This window comes from Podarcis erhardii (assembly GCF_964252035.2).
Source record: "Podarcis erhardii genome assembly, chromosome: 4".
In the NCBI taxonomy this organism is placed as follows: Eukaryota; Metazoa; Chordata; class Lepidosauria; order Squamata; family Lacertidae; genus Podarcis; species Podarcis erhardii.
Genome location: NC_138508.1, coordinates 18,258,250 through 18,284,584, shown reverse-complemented (window position 1 = coordinate 18,284,584; position 26,335 = coordinate 18,258,250). Strand labels below are relative to the sequence as shown.

Sequence of the window (26,335 nt, the reverse complement as noted above, 5' to 3'; positions counted from 1 at the left end):
CCTTCTCACTATATAGAAGGGTCTGGTGACTTCTGTCTCAGTGTATCTGAAGAAGTGTGCATGCACACGAAAGCTCATACCTAGAACTAACTTAGTTGGTCTTTAAGGTGCTACTGGAAGGAATTTTTTTTATTTTGACTATGGCAGACCAACACGGCTACCTATCTGTAACTGGAACTATGGAAGATTGCAGTAGAAATCTCAAAAGAGGAATGCCAGTCAAAATTTTGAGTCACCATGCCAGGCTCAAGCCTTAGCTTGTCTTCCTCCATAGGTGGGGCTGTCACTTTTCAAGGTGAGGCTTCAAAGAAATGAACAGAAAAACCAGTAATTTCTTTATGACCAACAGAAAGCCAACATTGTCACAAAGACCAAGTTTATGTGTTCTTAGGGCTGGAGGTTTTCTAAAGGAAACTTAGAGGGACTTTCTTTTGTGTGTAGACAACATGCATAGGCCATGCTGATTATGACTTTATGCTGTTATTGTAACAAATATTAAATAAGTTTCAATGCAAAGCAGTTATATGCATGTTTACTCAGGAGAAAGACCTTCTGTCTCAGTGGAGCTAAGTGTCTTTAGAGCTGTAACCCAAGGTGTTTGTAACCTGAGATACCACTGTATCAGTTTATACTTTGCCTATAGATTGTCATTGAGTGTTTCCCTCTTTTGGATGTTACTCTCAGGTCCTGACTCTGAATCTCCTTTTTCCAGTCTCTTAATGTTCAGTGGTACAGCTGCACTGTTGAACTGTGAGGAGTCCCGTGGGTTTGGGGCGCCGGTATGATTGCAGAGATGAGGCCTGCTACTTCCACGTAAGTCCCCTGCTAATATTTTGTCTCCCTTTGTGTGAATCCTTTTATAGAATTGAGTATGTATGGTTGTAGAATTCAGGGAGTGCAACTTCTGACTTTTGCAAAATGCTTCATTGTTGTATAATCGCATAGTAACAGTGTTTTGTTTCCCCCCCATGTTTAGTGATGATGAAGAAAATGCTACATTTAAAATTTTAGTTGCTACCGACATTCATCTTGGGTACTTGGAGAAGGATGCAGCACGTGGAAATGATACGTTTGTAACATTTGATGAAATATTGAAACTTGCTCAAGATAATGAGGCAAGGCAGTTTTATAACACTTTGTAAGGTTAGCATCAAGGGACCAGTATTTTCTAGAAATCAGTGTTTTTATGTGGCAACAGCTCTGTGTGTACCATGTAATCCATGGCAATGTGTAGGCCAGGGATGGGGAACTGTTGTCCCTTAGATTGTTGCTGAACTGCAGCTTCCGTCATCCCTCTGGGCCACTGGGCCATCTGACTGATGCTGAAGGGAGCTGGATTCATCCCGAGTGCCTTCAACCATAAGCAAGGATTGGAATAGTAATGAAGGGCTACATGTGGCAGGATATTTTACTTAAATGGCTTCAGAGATGTGACGTGTTGCGTAAAATGTTCATAAATTCTTGAAATACAGATGGGGACATTATGGGAATAGTAATGTGGTTCTGCCAATGCATCAGTTTCTTGAAATTTCACTGTAACGTATGATGTATTATAGCTGATTTTTAAAATAATGAATATATTACTTTTACAGAGTTACAAACTTAAATATTTATTAAAGACTCAGTATAAATTCCTGAGTAAATTTGCCCTTTTGTGTACTGTTCTCTGTTTAATGACTTTTTTTGAGGCTAATCAATGCTGAAAGAGCAAGATTAGTTTTGATTATTTAGATTTTGTTTGTGCTGTAAATTGCTTTTAGGTAACCAAAAACTGCTCAGAGAAATTTAGCTGTTTAATATGATGTATATAATGTTATTATGAATAATAAATACAGTAATAATGTAATACTGCCAATTTATTTATTTATTAATACTCTTTGCAAAGGTGTTTGGTTTTACAAAACTGAATTAAAAAATTATAAATGGAAATGGTTTTCAATATTTTAAAATAACTTTTTCCTTTCCTTTTTATAGGTGGATTTTCTTTTATTAGGAGGAGATCTCTTTCATGAAAACAAACCTTCCAGAAAAACATTACATACATGCTTAGAATTATTAAGGAAATATTGTATGGGTGACCGTCCTATACAGTTTGAAATTCTGAGTGACCAGTCAGTTAATTTTGGTTTTAGCAAGTAGGTATCTTTATGATAAAACTGACTATCATAGTTGTAATGTTTTCTAAATTGAGTTTAATAAATGATAATAATTATTCTGTGGCCGTTCATTTATGGCATGTTTCAGTGTAAAAAGTGATTACTTGAGCAGTGATATTTCTGTTTACAAATGAACTTAAACTTTGCTCTCCTCTTCAGGTTCCCTTGGGTGAACTACCAAGATGACAATCTCAACATTTCTATTCCAGTTTTTAGTATTCATGGCAACCATGATGATCCAACAGGGGTAAGAATGTTATACAAAAGTTGATAACTAGTAGGGTAAATGAATTATTGGATATGACAAACATTCAGAAGATTAGTAAAGAGTTTAAACATCAGAATCCAGCAAACATTTACGCATTGATGTCCTTACAGTACAGCCCTAATAATGTCTACTTAGAAGTAAGTCCTATTGAGGTCATTGGGCCTTCCAGGTAATTTGGGTTAGGATTGTAGCCTTAGTGAGATTGCAACATTGGTGCCTAGGTAAACTACTGTCTTAATTCTTGTATGAAACGGTTATGGTGGCTTAGTGTAATTTTGAAATAGTTGCATTGAGGTTTTTAAATGATTTATGCTTTTTAAGAAGGCATAAACTTGTTACATAAGGTGCTGAAAATGCGGTTGATGTGGCTCTCTGTTTCCTTTGTGGGCCTAGGATAAAACATGCTTTTTAATGGCATAAACATGTACACTTACCATGTAATCAATTCTAGTTTATTCCTCTTAAGGTCCACAAAGATATTAGTAGTTAGCATTTTAAATATCTTTTATGTCTACATATATCTCTGTTCATTGTTTGTGGCCTACTGATGGCCTGAAGAAGGAGGGAAAAGAATCAAATCCACTTTACAAAAGCTTTCTTGCCCAGATGCCTAGCCCTAGAGGCTGTTACAGGCACCAGGCTAGTAGCTATTTATAAGCCTAGTTTAGCTGATCTGGAAAAGAATACAGGATTTTCCTCCCTTAAATGCTTTACATTGGTTGGGGAACCTGTGTTCCTCTGCTTGTTGCTGGACTTCGACTATCATCCCAGGCTGGCTGTGGCTAATGGGAATTGTAGTCCAACATTTGCTGGACCACATTTTCCTCATCTGTACTTCATGTGTTTCTGGACTAAATGGTGACCAAGCCAACCTTTGATAAACAAATGCTAATTGTAGATATTCCTTCATCTATCTTACAGGCAGATGCTCTTTGTGCTTTGGACATCTTAAGTTGTGCAGGACTTGTGAATCATTTTGGACGATCACCATCTGTAGAGAAGATAGACATTAGTCCTGTTTTGCTTCAGAAGGGCAGTTCCAAAATTGCTCTTTATGGATTAGGTATGCTATTTTTTTTTTAATGGTGGCAAGGCTTTAATGAAACCATAACATCTTGGAGGAACATCAGGTCTGGCCTGAAGATGGTGAATTTTATTTTTTAGAATTAGCTTTATGATCCTGGGGTGTAAGTTTAGTGGAGTTTGATATGGAAAACCTTAAGTCTGTTGACCAGTATTTGTGGTTTTCACCAAATGAGGGGAACCTAGGTTTGATGTCTCAAAAGTTTGTAGTAGCGCAAATAGCTCTTTCCATTATACCTGTCAGTAAATCAAAGGGGGGAAAGATGGTAAGCAATGAGTGCATTAAAAGTGCTTTGCATTTAATAATTAAATTATTTGTGGCTCATTGAAAACCCTATCCATTATTATTATTATTATTATTATTAATTAAATACTGACTTTCCTGTCTCTGTCTTCCTGGTTCATTAGTGCTGGCCTGCTTGCTGTCTCCTTGACCACATTTTCCTATTTCCTTCATTCTCCTACTTTTCTACAGAAACCTGAGTGCCATTGCCAATACGACTATGTGGAAGTCACTCAAACACCTGTTGTTTTTTTGAAATCAAGTGATGTATTTAAATTAAACTAAACAAATACAGTGGTACCTTGGTTTTTGAACGTCTCCATTAACAAACATTTCGGTTTTTGAACACCGTAAACCCGGAATTAAATACTTCGGTTTTTGAACACGCCTCGGAAGTTGAACATGCCGTGCAGCTTCCGCTGAGTGCAAGAAGAAGAAGAAGAAGAAGAAGAGTTTGGATTTGATATCCCACCTTTCACTCCCTTTAAGGAGTCTCAAAGCGGCTAACATTCTCCTTTCCCTTCCTCCCCCACAACAAACACTCTGTGAGGTGAGTGGGGCTGAGAGACTTCAGAGAAGTGTGACTGGCCCAAGGTCACCCAGCAGCTGCATGTGGAGGAGCGGAGACGCGAACTCGGTTCCCCAGATTACGAGACTACCGCTCTTAACCACTACACCACACTGGCTCTCCTGAGCAAGATCCTGCAAGATCCTGAGGCCTAGCTGTTGCCTCTTGAGGTTTCGGTTTCCGAAAGTTTCAGAACTCGAACCGTCTTCTGGAACGGATTGAGTTTGAAAAACGAGGTACCACTGTAAAAGGAAGTTCATGTAGATTGCAGATGTGAGGCAAATTGGCCTGAGCTGGTAGATATCACCGTGTAGGAATATAGCAAGCTGGCTTATACTGAGATGATGATCATGATGATGATGATCATAATAATAATAAATTAATTATTATTTTATTTATATCCCACCCTCCCCAGCCGAAGCCGGGCTCAGAGCGGCTAACAACAGTAAAATAATACAGTATTCTAAAATCAATTCATTATAAAATCAGTTCAGATCAAATTGATGGCAACCATTGGGCTAGAGTTCTGTGAAGACTTACCATTCCATCTTAGAGCAGTATTGTCTACATTGACTGGCAGCAGCTGTCCAAGAATTCAGATGGGATTCTCTTGAACCAGGGACCTTCTGTGTGCAAAACAAATGCCTCAGTTCTGAGCTACAGCGCTTCCCCAAAACAGAACAATAAACTCATGAGCACATGGTTCCGGAACCTATTTTCCCCAGATTTCTCTGCTGCTGTGCTTTGGCCTGCCAATTTATCGTTAGCATGTTTTCCCTGCTTTGCTTCCATCCAGCACTTGTATTACTTTTAGAAACTGTTCTGCGGGGGGATGGAATCAGGTTTTAAATATTCTAGAAACCTAAACAATTGAGATTGCCGCTCTTCTTTTAGTCAGGCTTGATAATAAATACATCTCTGAGTTATTTGTGGGGCCTGCCTGGTGTTTTTACACGAGTAGAACGTGTGCTTTTATTTAAAATGCATCTCTGGGTTATTTGTGGGTCCTGCCTGATGTTTTTTACATGAGTAGAATGTGTCCTTTTATTTAAAATGCATCTCTGGGTTATTTGTGGGGCCTGCCTAATGTTTTTTACATGAGTAGAATGTGTCCTTTTATTTAAAATGGATCTCTGGGTTATTTGTGGGGCCTGCCTGATGTTTTTTACATGAGTAGAATGTGAGCTTTTATTTAAAATGCATCTCTGGGTTATTTGTGGGGCCTGCCTGATGTTTTTTACATGAGTAGAATGTGTCCTTTTATTTAAAATGGATCTCTGGGTTATTTGTGGGGCCTGCCTGATGTTTTTTACATGAGTAGAATGTGTGCTTTTATTTAAAATGCATCTCTGGGTTATTTGTGGGGCATAGGAATTCGTTCATTCCCCCCCCCCCCAAAGTATAGTCTGGCCCCCCACAAGGTCTGAGGGACAGTGGACCGGCCCCCTGCTGAAAAAGTTTGCTGACCCCTGCCATAGCTCCTTACTGTGTTTCTTTGACTAGGACACACAGCACTGGCCTGGGGGCTACCAGCCTTTACTTTGTCATGAGTGCAGCCTTGGTAGTTCTGCTCTGTGTCATTTTTGGACAGGGAACTCAGTGCAGCAGCTTGGGAGGGCAGTGATGACTGTGTAGGAAAGTGTCGGATGCCTCTTGGCTGCTGACCCAGGACATGCTACTTGCTGAAAGTGAATATGTAAGTGGCCAATTGCAAGGCAGTTTTAGACCTTTTCTAAACATTGGCAACTTTAATACAAACCATTGGGCTGGCAAGGATAATTTAGTCCAACCTCTTGCCAATGAAGGAAGTTTTTACTGCAGTACAGTATGTCATTTTCACAGTATTTCATCACAAACAACTCACTACAAGGTAATTATTATGTCCGTTCCAGGATCTATTCCAGATGAGAGGCTTCACAGAATGTTTGTGAACAAGCAAGTAACTATGCTGAGACCAAAGGAAGATGAAGATAGTTGGTTTAATCTGTTTGTAATTCACCAGAACAGGTACTGCTGTTGTGTTTTTGTATATTCTGTTGGCCCAGAGGGGTTGGGGCAACCCAGTCACATGGGTGAGGTACAAATGATGATGATGAAATTTGTACCTTTCTCTCCCCCCTCCACTCTGCTCAGCCCTGCTTTAAAGTTGTCATTTTGCTTGTTCTTTGATGACAGAAAAAAGATGATGGACTACGATGCTAGCTCTGCACAGCTAATGTGAATATAGAGTACTTTTCTGCTTTTGGAGGGACATAAATAATAACCTTAGGCAACAGGTTATAACTCTTTAATAGGGAAGGTCTAAAGTACCGTAATCCTTAGGGTAAGGAACAGTTGCTCTTAGCAATTTGAAAAATAAACAACTTTTGTTTATGTGGGATCCAAAGTGCTCATTTGAATGACGGCTTGCTCTTGTCAAGTGAGTAACCTTTTCTGTTACCTGTGTTTATAAATGACAATGGATAAATTTTGGTTTTCATTCTGGCTCCTTGGTGTGGATGGGTCACATTTGATTATGCAGAAAATGAGGTTCAGTGGTGGTAGGATTGCATAAGGCTATGGGGGACTTGATCTGGGGACTTAGCAATAGGACCCAAGTGTCCTACTCTCTGAGTCAACAAAGCAGCTTGCAGGTGGAAGGAGTTGCTGGGCTATTTTTCTGTGCTTCAGTGCTACCCACTGAAAGGCCTCTTACCTTTGACCGTTGTTGATCTGTCTGCAACCTGAACTTCTGTCTGTCCTACAGCTTTAATTTAATTTGCTTTTCCTTACCTTTTGAAAATTGTACCTGATACACATGTTTTTGCAGTTGTTAAAGTGGAATTAAATATTTTATAAACACTTACTTTAACTGGAATATTTTAGTTTAATATCAGTGTAAAACCACCTCCTCAGTTATGCAATTATGTTTGTATGTTTCCTTTTGTACAGGAGCAAACATGGTGCCACAAATTATATTCCGGAACAGTTTCTAGATGATTTTATTGATCTTGTAATTTGGGGTCATGAGCATGAATGTAAAATAGCTCCTGCCCGAAATGAACGACAACTTTTCTATGTGTCTCAGCCAGGAAGTTCAGTGGTTACATCTTTGTCACCAGGAGAAGCTGCCAAAAAGTATGTACTTAGGTTTTATTTATTATTTTGTCTGGTTTACTAAATGAGATATTGCAAATCACCATATTTTTCCGTCTATAAGATGCCGCCATGTATAAAACACCCCCTATTTTTGCGGCAACAACCAATTACCAGTCCAACCTCTGCACGATCCATGTATAAGACACCCCCTAATTTTTGACATTTTTTAAAAGGAAAAAAAACCTAGTCTTATACAAGGAAGAATATGATATTCTTTGCTTGCTCTCACCCTTTTGGCTTGTTTATAAGGTGAAAGCAGGGGACTCTAATTTCTATTCCTGGTATTAAGGGGAAACTAGTGAGGAATTAGAAGATCTCCCCATCCCTTAAGCCCTGCCCCTTAGTTTTAGCTGCTTGCTCCTACCTGTGTCCCATAATCTGCTCAGCTTTGAAAACGCTGTTCTAGAGAAGACTTCAGGGCGCTCTCACTGTGACAGATGGCAATTCCTGTTCTCACAGTACGAGGGCTATCTTGCACCTCCCTCCCTACAATTTCAGTGATTTACCAAAGGGTCCAGGACCTGACTTTACTTTTGGCTGCTGACTCCCCAGTAGTACTTTCTTTTTTTTTTAATAAATATTTATTAACAATTTTTGAATACAATACACAAAAAAGAAACAATATAACATGTATCTTAACATAATTTCTTAACTTCTTTGGACTCCCTCACGTCTCCCGCTCCTGCGTTCCTCACAATAAAATTTTGCCAGCAATTTATCACCTTGTTTCGATTCTTATTATCTAGTTTTCCCATGTTATTTCTCTAATTTTAGATATCCTTTGTTCAAATCCTAAAAATTTAATTGTAACCTAGTAATTATCCAAAAAAATTTATCTTTTCTTAGAGCTCACTTATCTTCATAACTCCATCTAACTTAGTGGGGCCAAATTATTTATGATCTAGCATCCTTCTTAACATTCATACAATTTACAATATTTTTGTAGATAAATCTTGAATTTCTTCCAGTCTTCTTCAACCGTCTCCTCTCCCAGGTCTCGGATTCTGCCGGTCATCTCGGCCAGTTCCATATAGGCTATCAGTTGCATCTGCCATTCTTCCAGTGTGGGTAAATCTTGGGTTTTCCAGTGCTTGGCGACGAGTATCCTTGCTGCCGCCCCAGTAGTACTTTCTGTTCTTGGGACAAACATGCCACATACCATTCAGCTGAAATGTCTACAAGAAGGGAGAAGGCACTGAGCCTCTTGTCTGTGTCCCCTGTTTTCCCCCAGTGGTGGAACTGGACTGACATAAAGTGGCAGATAGAGAGGGCTGGGCTAAGGAGAACAAGCTCTGCATTGCTCCAGTCCTGGCCAGGGAGGGCGGGGCATAAATATATTATTATTATTATTATTATTATTATTATTATTATTATTATTATTATTTGTGGACCCTCCCCTAATAGTGATCTTGTAAATTAGAAAATTGAACCATAACTGATTTCTTTGCTATGCTCCTTTGAAACAAACAAACAAGCAAACACATTCAGAATCTTAGTAGCAGAATAGCCTCATAGGCACCACAACCCTTAATCCAAATGGCTATGGAGCAATTCACCCAGAGACATGGAGAACTGCACAGGAAATTTTTGCCATGCAAGGTGCAGAGTGGGAGAACCTGGCATTTCTTTCCTCAAGTAAAGGAATGAAAGATGGTGGGCCAGTTATTATTGGAGGAGGCCCTGTTCTCTAGGGCTAAGAGGCAGTCTCTGGTATAACTTCTGGAGGTGTTTGGACTGCCTTTGGCTCAAGTCCCAGTTCAACTTCCTACCTTCTGACGGAAGACAGACCTCGAGGAGCTCATGCACTGGCCTGAGAACCAAAGAATAATTAGAGAGAGAGAGAGAGAGAAGGAAAGAGGTCTGTGTCATCCAAGATGCAGAGTGCAAGAATCTGCCATTGTTGTTCTCTTCTCAAGAGAAGATAATACAAATAAATAGATTTCTGTAGCTGTAGCCTTGTTAAGACAGTATTGTGATTGTAGATTTACTGACTGCATTTTAGACTAAAAACTGCTTGCCTGGTGCCCATGAGTTCCCAAACCATTTGCTAAGCTGCTGAGATACTTGAGGAGGAAGGATGGGTTCTGTAATGTTGTTGATAGTGAATGCAAGGAAAATGAAAGGTCAGCTGGTCTTGGTGAAAGAAACCTGTGAAGGCAGAATAGGATTCATGATGGGGTAGGGATTACAGATGGCAGGTTATTTCTGTTAAAAATGTAAGTTAGATCTTTAGCTGCAATGGTCTGCATTAAGCTTAGTACAAGAAGGGGATTCTTGCACATCTCCATTCACTGAATATTTGTATAAGGACCCAGATCCATTTTGATTATTCCCAGTGTGAACTTCTCCTAGCCATGGACCTTGTCCCTGTCCATCTGTTAAGGCTTCTATAACAAGTAACAGCTTTCCATCATGTTGACAACTTTGTGAGCCTAACACTGATCATGGCTGAAATAACTTCTCAGGGTATATGCCACATTCGATTTACCCGGCTTTACTCAATGCATTCCAGACATGTTGGCTTGCTGCGCATCAAAGGCAAAAAAATGAATATGCAAAAGATTCCTCTCCAAACAGTACGGCCTTTCTACATTGAGGACATTGTTCTTGCTGACCATCCTGACATCTTTAATCCTGACAATCCTAAAGTAACACAAGCGATACAAGCTTTCTGCATGGAAAAGGTAGGAGCTGGAAAAGATAAGAGTGGGGCACGAGTCCACTATGGTTTCGGATATTAGGAGTGCTGTCTCATTGTGTATGTGGACACTTTGTATGTGGGTTGTAATATTGTGGAATATGAATGGTTCATAATGTTTGAGGCTGTGAATAGTAGTAGTGTTGTCAAATGGATGGTGAGTGAGATTGGATGAATGATTGCATGTTGTGGGGTGTGAAATATTTATGTCATACTGGTTTGTAGTTCTTTCAGCCAGATGGGCAGGGTAAAAATATTATATTACATTACATTACATTACATTACATTACATTACATTACATTACATTACATTACATTACATTACATTACATTACATTATTATATTAGGATATTGCCTTTGTATTCTGTTATGTGAATAATTTGATGTGGTTTTTTGCACTTAATTCTGCATGCAAACTACTCTGAGATCTTTTAGATGGTTGATAAATGGAAATAATAAAATAAATAGCCAGGTATGTGGTTTTTTTCCTTCCCATTTTTAAAGGTTGAAGCCATGTTGGACAATTCAGAAAGAGACCGTCTTGACAACCCCAGACAACCAGATAAGCCTCTAATAAGATTACGAGTAAGATGGGGCTCCTAATATGGATTTTTAAAAAAAATTAAAAAGCAATGTAGCAAACATATTGTTAAACACATTACATATTTTAAAGTGCTCTTGTTCGGCATACATTTTAGGGCCTCCCTCCCCCTTCGTGGAGTGGCAGTACGTGACTATCTTGTCTGCATTCCTTGAAGCAGTGGAACTGAGGCACTTGTGGGAAATAATAAGGGGTTTAAAAGCCATCTAGCTATTTAAAAAAGAGAGAACAAATGTGGTTTTTGAAACAATTTCTGTTTGCTTGTAAAAGCCTGCTGTTGAGATGAATTATTAAAGATTAGTATCTTGAGTGTTGTGCTGTATTGTAAACACCAGGATGGTTAGTTAGATATTCGCAAGGGCATTAGACTAAACTGATGAAAATTGGATCATTTTAGATGTTTGGTTGCAGAGCCTATACCTTTAATGCTTATTTTCTTCTCTCTTTTTTGAAGGTAGATTACAGCGGAGGCTTTGAACCATTCAACATTGTGCGTTTCAGCCAAAAGTTCATGCATAGGATAGCTAATCCCAAAGATATCATACATTTTTTCAGGCACCGGGAGCAAAAAGAGAAAAATGGTAAAAGAATGAACAATAATGTAGCTTCTACAGAGAATTATATCAAATATTGTTGATGGGGAAAAACAACATTACTCATGGAAATACTTTGGTGTGGCAACAATGTATCTGAAGCATTGCAATGCTTCTATACAACAATAATGTAGCATTGTTCTGTAAGCAGAAATCCTTTGTTGACAGGATGTGTTAGTTTAATACCTCTCTGAGTATGATTTAAACATTGGGAACAAACCAATATATATCATAAAATATTAGTTACCACAGGTTAGCAATTGTTCCGTGTTAAGGTCAGATATTCACACACACACGGACTGTTCTTTTGAATTATTTCACCTTGCAGATATCCATTTTGCCTTATTGTAATGATAATTTGGGGTAGCAAACCATTTCTCTACATGGGCTAAAAATTGCATCATTTTTCTTTGTTTTAAAGATGAGATTAACTTTGGAAAACTGGTCCACAAGCCTGCATCAGAGACAACAACTTTGAGGGTAGAGGATCTTGTTAAACAATACTTCCAGACAGCTGAGAAGGTAAACTTATTATTCAGAATTTGAGGTATTGTTTTTTTCTTCTTATCTCAGGTTGAATTTCTGGTTTTAATGCTAATTCAACTGCAGGTGCATTTTGTTTCTCAAAGCCTTATATCTATTGATTCTTCATTCTAAGAGTCTGAAATTTTGTGTAGAAGGAAAAAATCTAGAAGAGGAATAGTGTTAAGTTTTTTGAGCAAAAAACCAATAGATGCTTGTGGCCCCCAAGAAAAAGAGATGATTCATATACAACAGCAAACCATGATGTGTTCTGATGTGTGAATTGATACCATCTGATAAACCATGGTTTGTGAGCGGATACAAAACCAGGATCAAAATCGCATAATTTGAAGCTGGTTTGCAGACCAGTTTGGGTAAACTCTTTCATCATTGCATCCAAACTGTCCAATAATAATGTCTGTTAAAATACACAAAATAAGTAAATGATCCACAAAACCAAGTCTAGGTCTTGCAGCAATCATTCCAATAGACCCGAGAAAGCACTGCAAAAACAGTTGTTGAGCTTCTTTTGTAAGTTTGCTGAGCTGTTTTAATATATATATATATTTATTAAATATTTCTTAGTTTGCTAAGCTGTTGAGCTGCCTTTTGAGGACTCGCCCCCGGCTCCAGCCCTCACTTCCTGTATTAACCTGTGTATAAGATGACCCCCAATTTATCACTAAAAAAAATTCCAGAAAAAAGGTCACCTTATACATGGAAAAATATGGTACCGTATTTTTCGCCCTATAGGACGCACTTTTTCCCCTCCAAAAATGAAGGGGAAATGTGTGTGCGTCCAATGGGACGAATGCAGGCTTTTGCTGAAGCCTAGAGAGCGAGAGGGGTCGGTGCGCACCGACCCCTCTCACTCTCCAGACTTCAGGAGAGCCCCACCGCCAGTCCCACAAGGTCAGGGGACAGCGGGGAGGAGGAACGCCGCCATCCCGCTGTCTCCCGATGTGGTTTGGAGGCTGACGGCGGGGAGAAGCGTGCTTCTCCCTGCCGCCAGCCCCGCAAGCTCCGGGGACAGCAGGGAGGCGCAGCGTGTCTTCCCGCTGTCCCCGGACCTGGTCTGCAGGCGGGCGGCGGGGAGAAGAGCGCTTCTCCCCGCTGCCTGCCCCGCAAGCTCAGGGGACAGCTGGGAGGCGCAGCGCGTCTTCCCGCTGTCCCCGGACCTGGTCTGCAGGTGGGCGGCAGGGAGAAGAGCGCTTCTCCCCGCTGCCTGCCCCGCAAGCTCCGGGGACAGCTGGGAGGCACAGTGCGTCTTCCCACTGTCCCTGGACCTGGTCTGCAGGCGGGCGGCGGGGAGAAGAGCGCTTCTCCCCGCTGCCAGCCCCGCAAGCTCCGGGGACAGCTGGGAGGCGCAGCGCATCTTCCCGCTGTCCCCGGACCTGGTCTGCAGGCGGGCGGCGGGGAGAAGAGCGCTTCTCCCCGCTGCCGGCCCCACAGGCGCCTGGGGGGGAAATAATTTTTTTTCCCTTTATTTCCCCCCAAAAAACTTGGTGCGTCCTATGGGCCGGTGCCTCCTATGGGGCGAAAAATACGGTATGTTTTAATCTGAGGTCTGAAAACAAAGTAAGGAGCAATTGCACCTCTGGGGGGAGGGAGTTGTGCATATAGCGTGCCACAACGGAGAAGGCCCTGCTCTTCGTTGCTACACCACTAACTGGAACAATGAGCAGGGCCTCTGCAAATCTTAACACAAAGGTGGAGAACCTTTTCCTGAGGGTCAGATAGAAAAGCCTGGAGGACTGCATAGTACAAACCATGGTTTGGTGTTACACCTGAACCAGCACAGGCTGTTTTATTACACTATGTGCTTTTGTAGTCAAGAACCATAAAGCTTAGGGCAGCCTTCAGCTAAATAATTGTGTGGGCACAATGACTTCCGCCTGGGCATCCCTGACTTTAGCCAGTAATTTCCAATCACTTGCATTTCGGCTCATCTTAAGTCCCCTCTCCCCAGCAGGTTACAGAGTTTCACCACCCAAGAACACCAGTTTTAAATAAATCTGGGGTATTCAATGCAGTATCTTGTTTGTCTTTCTTCAAGAAAGTGCAGCTTTCCCTCCTGACTGAGAGAGGCATGGGAGAGGCAGTGCAAGAGTTTGTGGATAAGGAGGAGAAGGATGCGATTGAGGAGCTGGTGAAATTCCAGCTAGAGAAGACGCAGCGGTTTCTGAAGGAACGCCATACAGACGCAGAGGAAGCCAAAATTGATGAAGAGGTTAGTATGGAGCATGGGTAGGCAAACTAAGGCCCGGGGGCTGGATGCGGTCCAATCGCCTTCTCAATCCGGCCCGCGGATGGTCCGGGAATCAGCATGTTTTTACATGAGTAGAATGTGTCCTTTTATTTAAAATGCATATCTGGGTTATTTGTGGGGCCTGCCTGGTGTTTTTACATGAGTAGAACGTGTGCTTTTATTTAAAATGCATCTCTGGGTTCTTTGTGGGGCATAGGAATTTGTTCATTCCCCCCCCCCCATATAGTTTGGCCCCCCACAAGGTCTGAGGGACAGTGGACCGGCCCCCTGCTGAAAAAGTTTGCTGACCCCCGTATGGAGGGACTTAACCTTTCTTGAAATGACAGTGGGTAACAATATTTGGAAGAAAGAAAGGTGTTGGAACTTCACAATTATTTTCTGTAAATGTCCAACGTCACTGCCCCACCCCCAATTCACCGTTCTGACAAGCCAATCCTTTTTACTAGAATGTTCTGAAGATTGAAGTATTAAAAGATAACCCAGCCCCTTAATTTATGAGACATCTTATTAAAGTGACTGAGTGGCATTGCCATTTTAAGCCACAAGATGGCAGCAAAATAGTATAAACTGGCTTTACACAGCTGGATGATCTCCAGTTGATTCAGACCCTCAACCTTAATTGTGAATGACTTAATAGGTGTTGGATACATTTGCCAATGTAAGTCATGAAGGTCAAGCTCTACATAACAGCATCTCAGGATGTCCCCCATTATTTGTTGTTTTAATAATGGAAAGAGGAAAACAATCCCACTCTTTTTTGCCTATCTTTTTTACCGTGAAAGTGTAAGTTACATAGTTACCCTAGTTACCTTTTACCACTTCAACACAGGTGCAACGCTTTAGAGAGTCGAGAAGAAAAAACACCATGGAGGAGGACGAGGAAGTTCGAGAGGTAATTAAGCTGAAAAAATTGAAAGGATCTAAGGTGACTTGGGCCATCATAGCTGTCAACTTTTCCCTTTTCTTGTGAGGAATCCTATTCAGAATAAGGGAATTTATCTTAAAAAAGGAAAATGTTGACAGCTAGCAGTAGCTTCCATTGTATGCAAGCAGTAGCTTCCATTGTGTCCAAAATGTGTATGGCAATGTGTTGACATTCATTTCAATATTTTCCCCATTTCATATTTCTTTGGTAATAAACATGTTCCCCAAACTTTGCCCTGATCACATGGTGTTGCAAGATGTGTTTAATTAAAACTGGAAGCAGAAGCTTCCCGACTCCTCCTCCTCAACCAACACTGAGCCCCAGTGGGAGTCTAGGCTCATCCTTGTGAAGCACAAAACTCCGACTTAGCTGCTAATACATGTTGGCTCCAGCAAAATAGATACTTTTGAGTTCTCCCCTCTCAGCTACCATCAAATCACAAATTGTATCTGCCTACATTGGCAAACCCAAAGATCCAGAGTTTTCCATCACTGCTGGATGCCGAAACACAGCTCGTAAGAGGAACAGTCTATGGGTTCTAATAGTTTTTACAAGGGATTGCCTAAAATTTGCCATCAAATCATAGAACGCCAGATTTGTTCAGCGATTTGTTGACTTTTTTTTTGTCATCCTTTGTGAAAAAGCATGTCTTGAATCAATGTTTCATTGTGGCAAGGAATGGATCTGTGATTCTTTACTGTGTGGTCTACCAATGTAAGCTCAAGATTTTATGGTGGTGATGGGAACCTGTGTAAAACCATGCTTATTCAAGAATATCTGTTTTAATTTTTCTGAACCTGGCAGGTGTGTCTGTGTGTGGGATGGTGGTGGTCACTTGTTCTTCCTTGCTTCCAAGAGAGAAAGAACCTTTTAAAAAGGGAAGCTTTTAATATTTAATAGACTATTGTATTTTAATATTGTGTTGAAAGCTGCCCAGAGTGGCAGTATCATAAAGTATCATGAATAATAATAATAATAATAATAATAATAATAATAATAATAATACCTGAGAGCACACTCAAAAGTTCTTGGTGCACACTCAAAAGTTCTTGGTGCACACTCAAAAGTTCATGGTGCACACTCAAAAGTTCTTGGGCTCAAAAAGGTTTTTCGGCATTGATTTAGTATTATGCCTGAACCAACCCCCTGGGGAAAGCAGATGAAACTTCGATTTTTGTTCCAGTAAGGCCGTTAATATGCTTCAACATTGGTTAACACTTTTCTCTCAGGCTTTAAACAGGGCCAAAGCTCATAGATCTCAGGGAGCTTATCATGCTTCCGTCAGTAGTGATGATGACCTCATGGATGTGGCTACCTCTGGTCAAAGGGCTAATGATGATTCGGATGATGATGATTTGCCACCCAGCAGAGGAAGAGGGAGAGGTCGGGCAAGAGGCGGTAAAGGGCAGAACGTAACAGCAAGAGGAGCATCTCGACGAGGAAGAGGAGGCCAGTAGCCTTATTGTCCTTTGGAATTGCAATCCCAAGATTGTGGGATTATGATGGTGATGATAGTCATAATATTCATATATACATAAAGCTCAGTTTGCAAATGTGCACAGTTTGCTAGGAGGAAAAAAAGGGCTATATGTTACCCATGTGCCCTGTTAACCTCCAGACTGGTGGAATCCTTTCCTTGCGTGAGGAGGATGTTGTTGTTGTTTAGTCGTTTCGTCGTGTCCGACTTTGTGACCCTATGTACCAGAGCACGCCGGGCACTCCTGTGAGGACGGTACTTATGATTAAACACAGGCATAGGCAAACTCCAGCCCTCCAGATGTTTGGACTATAATTCCCACCATCCCTAGCTAACAGGACCAGTGGTCAGGGATGATGGGAATTGTAGTCCCAAACATTTGGAGGGCCGGAGTTTGCCTATGCCTGATTAAACAGATCAAAGAGGGAATTAGAGGTGTTTCTTAAGCACACATCCATTCTATGATGATCTGCATTGGTGATTCATGGTCAATTTCCAGTTTTAAGGAAGCATTTGCTTATAGCTTTCATCTTAGATCATTTTCTCTGCCCTAGCTCTTCTCTGTCAACCCTTTTCATGCTGGGGTGATACAGACACATGTCCAAAACGCCAAACACTTGTGGCTCTTATGATTGCAAGAAACCTCTCTCTGGCCACTACTTTTTCCTTAGAGGAATTCTATCTGCACATGCATTCACGGAAATGACAGAGACTATCTTACATGCTTTCTTGAGCATGCGCTACTCTAGTTACTGCAATGCAGACCCTCTTCTTACTTCTCCAGGCCAAAATAGAGCTTCCTTTCTCATGTACAGTCTACCATTCTTTGAGCTGGGTGTGTTGTAAAAGGCATGCATAGTGAAACAGAGGAAAGGGTTGCATCACTCTATCTGCTGCACTGTAGTGGCTCAGTTAAAAATTGGAGAAATGTAAACATCTGAATATTTACTTTTCTATTACTGCAGGAGGCACTGGCCAGGACCAGATGATTAGCAGCAGAACATATAAATCTGCACCTGTTCCTACAAAGAATATGTCCATCATGGATGGTACGTTCAGAATGCAAGTGAACCCCTATATCATATTGGCATGCATGTCTGCAATTATTACTCTCTTTAATGATACCTTAAGAAAATAATCCACTTGATGTTTTTGATGTGTCATAGTGTCGTACATGTGTCATTTTCAGAGGTTTAGTTGTCTTAGGGAGCAATCCTATGCACAAGAAGCTGGTATAAAGCTCGCCAATGTCATTTAAGCCAGTGTAAAGTTACTCCAGATCAAAATCTGGTCCAGCGGTAGGACTGCTGCTGTTGTTTTACCTAAGCCTGGCAGATGGAAAACAGGCCTTTAATATAGTGTTCTGTGCCATGTTACTGAGACAAATGGGCTTAGGATCCAGCCTACTTTGCCAACCTTTCTGATTCTGCCCCTGCCACACCCCTATTTGGGGACTGACACTAGCCTCAACTCAGATGAATGAGCAAGTTATTTGATGCATCTTTGACTGAGCTAGCGCTGGGAACTTAACACCAGCTGAGCTGATGATCCACTGTATCCTAAGCTGTTCATCCTGATGGATTGCTCCCCTAGTCTGTGGCAGCAAGAGTCTTGTGGCACATTAAAGACTTACAAATGTATTCTGGCATAAACCTTTGTAGATTAGAGTCTACTTAATCAGATGCATGAAATGCTATTCTCAGTTGGCATGGGATGGAGGAAAACGGGTAACAGCGATGGTACAGGTAGTTGGAAATTGAATACAAATGCATACTGTCTCTAATAATTATGTTAAAATAAATAAATAAATAAATTTTATTTGTATCCCGCTCTCCCCAGTCAAAGCCAGGCTCAGAGCGGCTAACATCACATAAATAAGACAATATGCATAATACAATGTACAATATGCAAATAAAATAACATTCAACATTCATTAAAACAATATAGAATAATATTAAATATCAGCATTTCAAAATTAAACAGAAATCCGCTCAACAGTTACAATAATTTCTAAACTCCAATCAACAAAACAACAGCAAACCACAGTGCACAACATAATACAATACAAAATGAGAAGCAGAGACTGGAGGGTGGGGCAAGGCAGGTGGAAGGAGGCCTTGCCTGATGGAGTCTCTGCCCTCACAGTTCTTCCTGCAGGCACAGCTTCCTTATGAAGAATCCCAGGGCCAGGGGGTGGGGCGAGGCAGGTGGAAGGAGGCCTTGCCTGATGGAGTCTCTCCGCTCACCTTACATACTTAAATGTATGTAAAATAAGCACAGTCACCCGTCACAGAAGCAGTCTTGGTAATGAGAATTCAAATATCCTGGCATTGCCAAGTGAATTAACACATATAGTGGAATAGAAGCCCACTATCTCGCATTAGACCACACGTGATAGAACTTTTTGACATATTTTCATTCAGCAATTTCACATTGGAGTTTTCCTTTTGAAGTTCCTTTGCACTAGCAGTTGAGTATCCTTAGAAGTTGATGTGTTCTCTGGTTGGATTCTGCACATTTCTCTCTGATATCAGACCTGCGTCCATTTATTATCTTTTGTATAGAGACTGACTTGGTTGTTGTGTTACGGCTCTGAAGGGCATTGTTGGCAGATGATAGTACATGTAACGTTGGAAGATAAGCAGGCGAATGTGCTCTTGATGTTGCTGCTAATTTTATTAGGTCCTGTAAAAGTTGCCCAAGTTAGATACAGGGATAAAGTTGGTGGCTGGAATTCGTTGCAGGGTGTGAGCCTAAATTGTCCATTGTGTGGTCTCTCCGTGATGGGTAGTAGTTTTAGACAAGGAAACTACAGGCATACCTCGTGTTGCGTCCGCTTCATGTTGCGTCTTTTCATGTTACGTCCCGTGGCAACCTAGAAGTACCGGAACGGGTTACTTACGGGTTTCACTGCTCATGCATACGCAGAAGCACTAAATCGTGCTTCGCGCATGTGCAGAAGACCAAATCACGCCATGCGCCTGCTCAGAAGCGGCGCTTCGAGTTGCAGGCATTTCATGTTATGGACAGGCCTCCAGAACAGATCCCGTCCGTAACACGAGGTACCACTGTACCTGCAAGCAAAGACAGGCCTACCACCTACCTACCTACCTACCTACCTTCCTTCCTTCCTTCCTTTCTTTCTTTCTTTCTTTCTTTCTTTCTTTCTTTCTTTCTTTCTTTCTTATTTTTTCACCACCTGTCTTTATGATAGGGAAGCATTCTGTCCAGGATGGGCATGTTTGATAATACCTAGCTGCTACTATATATAACGTGTGTGTCAGCCTATATACGTACCTGCTTGCTTGTGGGTTAATTTGCCATTTTTCTGTAAAAAGCAATCTGATGCACAGCCACTACTTCTAGATATGCCTTCATAGCAATTCCAATTGTTCATACTCTACAGGTAGTAATGGTGAATGACTAAGCTAAGAAAATAGAGCACTGTAGGGAGCTGACCTTGCACAGGGTTGTGCATTGTGATCACAGTGTTAACCTGTGAAATGTAGGCTTCCCATGGAATTATCGTGGATTGTAAGACAGTGTGATTTTCATATTTTATATTTTACGTTTAACTCTCTTGTTTTATGTCGGTTTGCTTTCTAGCAAGAGAAGTGAATAACCCACTGCTTTTTATATCTTAAGGTTGAATACTAGCATTCTGTATTCTGTATTCCTCTTGGCACAAGAGGATAGAGCAGCTGTTCAGGTTTTTTAAAACTTACTCATACCAGTAGCATGTCTCACTCTTATTAAGTTAATTCACAAGTAACTTGTTTTGGTGTTTTTCACCGTTTTTAATTATAAATTCCCTTGAGACAGTTGTTTGGAAGGCAATTAATAAATTGATGGAGAAAATAATAATGATGGGAATAACCGTCAATAATTCATGTTACTTGCAGTAAGTGTGTTTTCAAAGCTTGCATGTTTTTTGTTGCATTTTGTGTACTTAAAAACCACTCCGTATGATTTTTTTGTTGTGATGCTACAAATTTCCACAAAGCTACTTTGATTAATTTATAACACCCTACAGCGAAAATTCTCACTTATAATTTATTCTAGCTTTTAAGTCATCAAGACAGCAACCTGCCCGGAATATGCCAGTCAAGAGTTATTCAGAGGTGAGTAGTTATTTCATGGATATTAAAGCAGAAGATTTCCTTTTGCCTGTTAGCAGCTTCTTTGTATATATGTATTCTTGCTTGCATGCATTTAAAATACACACACACACCCCCTTTCCACTAAAAAGCAGCTCAAAATGCAAAACAAACAATTAAGTGGATTTTACTTGATATTTTGTCTAGAAAAAGGAGAGAGAATCTTACCTGTAAGCTTGTGTTTGTTTATTTCATAAAATTTATACTCTGTAAAAAACATACACCCTTAAAATGGTATGCAAAAAGATAATAAAACTGATGAAATAATAAATCGCAACCATAGTTTAAAACACATAATACTGATTAAAATTACCAAAACTTTATAAGCTTGTCCGAACAAGAATGTTTTTAGCAGGTGCTGAAAAAGAGTACAGTGAAGGTCCCTGCTTGATCTTAATATGCAGGGAATTCCAAAGTGCAGGTGCTGCCACACTAAATGTGTCAGTGCTTACAAATGCGGAACAGGTATTATGTGGCATTTCTGGTAGCGCCAATTCCTCTGAGTGAAGCGGTTGAGTGAGCACATGAGGCGTAAGGCGATCTCGTAGGTAGGCTGGTACCAAGTTGTTCAGTTTTTTATCTGTGTTAGAATTACCATTAGATACTATTGTTCTTTGTCTTTCTCTTCTAGGTAATTGAAGATGATGACTCTGATTTGGAAGAAGTGTCTTTTACTCCTTCCTCCACTGCAAATCAAAGGTTGGTTAGTGCATTCATTTCCGTGATCTTCTAGGTTGCTTGATAAATATGTACAAAGAAAGGAAAAGTAGAAAGGCAACACGTACAGGAGAAGGTTGCTGAACCCCCTGTTTTTTCAAACAATCTTTTTGTGTCGTCTGATTGCAAAAGATTCTGGGCACCTTGAAGCTTGCTCTACTTTCTTCGCCTGAAAAATGTTTTCATGTAATGAATTGTAAATTCCATCTGCCCACATTTTGCATGAGCTTCTTTATAGACAAATGAATTTTTAACCTGTGAGTATTTACCTTATTTTTCTGTGCATAACATACCCCCGTGTATAAGACAGTATGGGACTCCAAATAGAGAAAATGGGGGGAGATTTCCCCCATGTATAAGACACCCCCCACTTTTTAGCATTAATTTTAAATAAAAAAAACCTAGTCTTAAACACGGGAAAATGCGGTATTTATTTAGGCTACTTTCAGCTCACCCTTCATTCCAAAGGATACTAGGGAACAGACAAAAGTGAAATGTACACAATTGCATAAAGAATAATAAAACATAGAAGCAGACACATACAGAGACATTTGGGCAGTGTGTGTGTGTCCTGCCTCTACTTTTAAACATCGCTTATTTGGGCAAATGCCTGAATATAGCTTACGATTTGTGTTTATCAAAGTTTGCTGAATTCAGATGAAATGGTAAAGTGTGGTTTGCCACTAAACCAGGATCAAACGCTTCTAACTGCTGTGTGTAAAAGCAGGAACATGCTCTAAGGTGCACGCTAATGATTCTGAACTATGATTAGGGTTTTGAACAGCCCTCTTATCTTAGCTTGTCTGTTTTTATGTTACCAAAAGTGTTTACCTGAGTGTTTACAAAGAACTACTTCCAAGCATTCCCAGTAGAGGTTTCAACTTTCCCCCTTTGGTTGGAAAGTTATTTCCCCTCCTTCCCCCAATCTCTGCCATATTGCACACTGCTTGGGCATAATGAGTTCGTTACCCAAATTTAGTGGCTCAGCACAAAACTGAAAACTAGTTTACTTTTCAGCCATAATATCACTAATTTTTAAAAGCGACCTTGCTAGGAAAATATTTTCATATGGTTGTTGTTGTTTAGTCATGTCCGACTCTTCGTGACCCCATGGACCAGAGCACGCCAGGCACTCCTGTCTTCCACTGCCTCCCGCAGTTTGGTCAAACTCAAGCTGGTAGCTTTGAGAACACTGTCCAACCATCTCGTCCTCTGCCATCCCCTTCTCCTTGTGCTCTCCATCTTTCCCAACATCAGGGTCTTTTCCAGGGAGTCTTCTCTTCTCATGAGGTGGCCAAAGTATTGGAGCCTCAGCTTCAGGATCTGTCCTTCCAGTGAGCGCTCAGGGCTGATTTCCTTCAGAATGGATAGGTTTGATCTTCTTGCAGTCCATGGGACTCTCAAGAGACTCCTCCAGCACCATAATTCAAAATTTCATATGGTAACCATCTTCAAATATCTGAAGGGCTGTCACGTGGAAGATGGAGTAAGCTAGTTTTCAGCTGCTCCAGAAGGTAGGGCCCAAACCAATGGATTCAAGTTACAAGAAAGGAGATTCTGACTAAACATCAGAGGAACTTTCTGGAACAGACCACCTCGGAAGCTAGCAATTTTTAAGCAGAGGTTAGATGGCCATCTGTCACGGATTCAATAGCTGCGATTCCTTCATTTTAGGGCATTAGATCACATGGCCCTTAGAGGGCCCTCCCAGCTCTATAATTATATGATTCTGTGGGTAATCTCTTATTTATTTCAAATGTGATATTGATAATGTGTGACTTTCAGTGTTATGCTTTGTGATTTTTAGTGCTGTGCTTTCATTGATGGTGACCAGTATCTCCTATTTATAATGTTTAGATCGTTCGGAGCATCTGCATCTAGCAAAAGGAGCTCACAGAGCCAGGCATCGAAAGGAGTAGACTTTGAATCCGATGAGGTACAAAAATCTTTTCTCTTCAGTGCACTTCCTTTAATTTGTATATAAAATATTACTGGACGATGCCATGTATGTGTGTTTTTAAAGTTTCTTTATATGCGTTTAGTAATAAACTTTCTTGTTCCTAACTTTATCTTCAAAACCTGTTCCATTATGTCCATTAGCTTGTCTCTCTGAAAAAGGGTAGTGTTCATTTATTTATTTCATAAAATTTACATACCACTTGTAGGAAAAACCCTCCAAGCAGTTTACAGAAAAGATAAAATGGTAAGATAATCAGAAAAAATATTTGCAACCACAATTTAAAATTTGCAGAAAGTTAAAACTGCAAAAAATTGACTAAGACAAAATTAAAATGCCTACAGGCTTTCTGAATATCTGGGTAGGCTTGTCTAAATAAGAATGTCTTCAGCAGGTGCCAAAAGGAATATAATAGCTACCTGCCTGGTCTCAATAGACAGGGAGTTCCAAAGTGTCAGTGCTGCCACATTTAAGTCATCAAGTTCCTACAGATGCAGGGCAGGTACTGTTTGGCACTTGTAAAAGTGCCAGTTCTGCCAATCAAAGTAGTCAGTCATTAGGTGATGGCGACTAACTTAAATTCATATGCTTCAGTTTTGACAGGTGAGGAAATTCCTCCTAATTAATGCCTGCCATGGCTCAAATAACTGGTGTACCCTCTACCCTAACAACTAGGAAACAGGTTCTTTGAATAAACATTTCGCCGCTGGTTGAACAAGGAGACATATTTCTCCTCCCTAAAGTCATTCTTCCTCAGTGAATGGTTTCAGACAACCATTGCCTCACCTGCTTCCTGACAGAGCTGGCCCATATTTGGCAACTCCCTTGGGTGTCAAAATGTGCTGGAATCAGTCACAATCTTGGGAAGAAAGCCCCTTTCTGCACTTTTTTAGTCCTTGTTTTTCTTGGTGGAATGGGGATTCTAAACAGTGATGGCGATGCAGTACACTCCTTCAGAAATCTAGTTATTTAGTGCAGTTAACTGATGTGGGGCACAGTGGTGTGACAGTCGCTGAGGTCTGGGGAAGGCCACGTTCCTCTTGCCCAATTGTGGTGACTCATGCACTCTTAGGCTGGACTCCCACAGTATGGAGCATGGCAGTAAGTGTGGATTTTGCAGGCAGCTCTAATAACAGAAGAACCTGCTTTGCAACCGAGAGCAGGACCGCAGAGTCTGACATGTTGCCTTATACAGGTCATGTGCACTCATGCCAGGAGGAATGTAACTGATAAATTTGAGGAAGTCAAGCAAGGGTTCTTAGAATTATTTTGAAGGCTGATAACAATGAGAAAGAATTGACTGGATGCTTTGGTTGGTTTTGATTGAAGTATATTTGCAGAAACAACATGGATGTTTTCCCTTGGTCTTCTTGTTGGTCAAACCTCGCAGATCCCTCTACAAATTGCTGTATCCTAATACTTACATTCCATCTTTCCTTTTATTTTTAGTTTGACTCGGTAGTTTTGTCCAATTTCTAAATGATAACAAATTTTCTGTACTAACGCATAACTGTCTGTCCCAGTTTTTACATGCTTTGTGTCACTTCAGTGATTCTGTACTAGTTTTTGTGTTCTTGTGAAAAAGGTTCAATAAAAAATTAAAATGTGCAAAATGAGATTGCTCTCCTTGGAAATGTGGCCTTGTTGATGTCTTAAACGGAAATTCTCTTATTATTTTACAGGATGATTCTGAGTTATTCAAGAGCACTTCAAGAAGAAGCAGGCGATAATTTCAGAGCCCGCTGTATGAAAGGATAATGCAGGGGAAAGAAGAAACCCCTCTGGAAATTCTGTAAAGGAATCTTAAGATCTATGCAGCTTTTCTCCAATAATTTCACAATTAATTTACATGTTGCCTTGAAATGTTTTGCTTCCTTGATGGGGGAGTAATTGTTACTTATTCTCCATATGTAGTATCACTTAATTCAAATGGCTTTTCTAATAGCTGAACCATATTCCTCCCCGCCCTTGTTTAAGATAGAATAACTACTCAAAAAAGACGATGAGGCAGTGGGCCCATTGCTGAGAAACAGCCAGTGATTTTTAAAATCCCATTACCTTTTTATATTACAGAGGAATAAATGAGACCTGTTCTGTAAGTGAATCGACAGTGCTCTTGCTTTCTTTATTTCTTAAACCTTATACTTCAGTCATAGAGGGAATGCTGACAGTGTTAAGTATTAAATCCATCTTGGTTGCTTCCTGTAAGCAGGAGGCAGTAAGCAGGGCTTGCCAAGTCCTTGGATATAAAATGTGACTCTCATTCCGAAACTGTTTATAAGCTTAAAAGTACAGTTCAGCATGAAGAATCTCAGAAAGCATAAATAGCTTTAGGGTTATGCCTTATTCTGAATGCTTTGCAACACTTTCTTAGCAATTCCACCAGCTGGCTGCATTGAGCTGGTGCTTGTTGGATGCCTGTAATTGTAAGAAAAATTGGCAGAGATTTAATTGATATGGATAGAAAGTAGTAAATTGAGATGGTACATGGATAAAAGGCCATATGTGGTGTTTCTTATTTTTCAGTTTTTCCTCTGTTTTGTATCTGCCCAAATTATGGTCATTGTTTCACTTACTTCGGAAACATCAGTCTGAAAGAAGGGTACCTGAAGATAATTTTCAACATAAAGAGCCGTGTTGGATTTGGTAAATTTTTGAGTGGAGCAGTATATTTTTACATGGAAAGTCCATTGGCAACGGTGATATTTTTTATAGACATTTTAACTGTCTTAGAAAGACACATAGGAGAACAAATAATGTTATTTATGTGTTATGGAACTGTTAAATACTGGGGTTTTCTTAAAATTCTATATTTTTCCTTCTCATATTATCAAGATTTTTGGGTGGCCTGCTTAGAATACTTCTGAATTTTGGTTTGGTCTTATCTTTTTTTTTTTTTAAATATTTTTATTAATTTCACAG

At 40.3% G+C, this 26,335-nt stretch overlaps 2 protein-coding genes across 6 annotated transcripts in view; one reads left to right on the top strand and one right to left on the bottom strand.

Moving 5' to 3' along the window:
• MRE11 (MRE11 homolog, double strand break repair nuclease) overlaps positions 1 to 25,512 on the top strand; it is a 28,975-nt gene extending 3,463 nt beyond the window's left edge. For 2 of the 5 annotated variants that reach the window (XM_081860363.1, XM_081860364.1), the window contains 19 exons: positions 713 to 813; positions 977 to 1,115; positions 1,975 to 2,135; positions 2,316 to 2,403; positions 3,346 to 3,487; positions 6,251 to 6,365; positions 7,290 to 7,475; positions 10,009 to 10,180; positions 10,700 to 10,780; positions 11,251 to 11,377; positions 11,811 to 11,911; positions 13,968 to 14,141; positions 15,010 to 15,072; positions 16,335 to 16,554; positions 17,548 to 17,631; positions 20,645 to 20,703; positions 21,371 to 21,438; positions 23,314 to 23,392; positions 25,096 to 25,512. In XM_081860363.1, the coding sequence (XP_081716489.1) occupies positions 782 to 813; positions 977 to 1,115; positions 1,975 to 2,135; positions 2,316 to 2,403; positions 3,346 to 3,487; positions 6,251 to 6,365; positions 7,290 to 7,475; positions 10,009 to 10,180; positions 10,700 to 10,780; positions 11,251 to 11,377; positions 11,811 to 11,911; positions 13,968 to 14,141; positions 15,010 to 15,072; positions 16,335 to 16,554; positions 17,548 to 17,631; positions 20,645 to 20,703; positions 21,371 to 21,438; positions 23,314 to 23,392; positions 25,096 to 25,143 (2,139 nt within the window). In that variant the 5' untranslated portion in view covers positions 713 to 781 and the 3' untranslated portion in view covers positions 25,144 to 25,512. Of the gene's footprint in view, positions 1 to 712; positions 814 to 976; positions 1,144 to 1,974; positions 2,136 to 2,315; positions 2,404 to 3,345; positions 3,488 to 6,250; positions 6,366 to 7,289; positions 7,476 to 10,008; positions 10,181 to 10,699; positions 10,781 to 11,250; positions 11,378 to 11,810; positions 11,912 to 13,967; positions 14,142 to 15,009; positions 15,073 to 16,334; positions 16,555 to 17,547; positions 17,632 to 20,644; positions 20,704 to 21,370; positions 21,439 to 23,313; positions 23,393 to 25,095 lie in introns of those variants that run through there. The other 3 variants (XM_081860365.1, XM_081860366.1, XM_081860367.1) reach the window with 2 other exon arrangements.
• The window catches only part of PANX1 (pannexin 1), a 145,759-nt gene that overhangs the window by 74,425 nt on the left and 44,999 nt on the right, over positions 1 to 26,335 (bottom strand). The gene's annotated exons all lie outside the window — the stretch shown is intronic.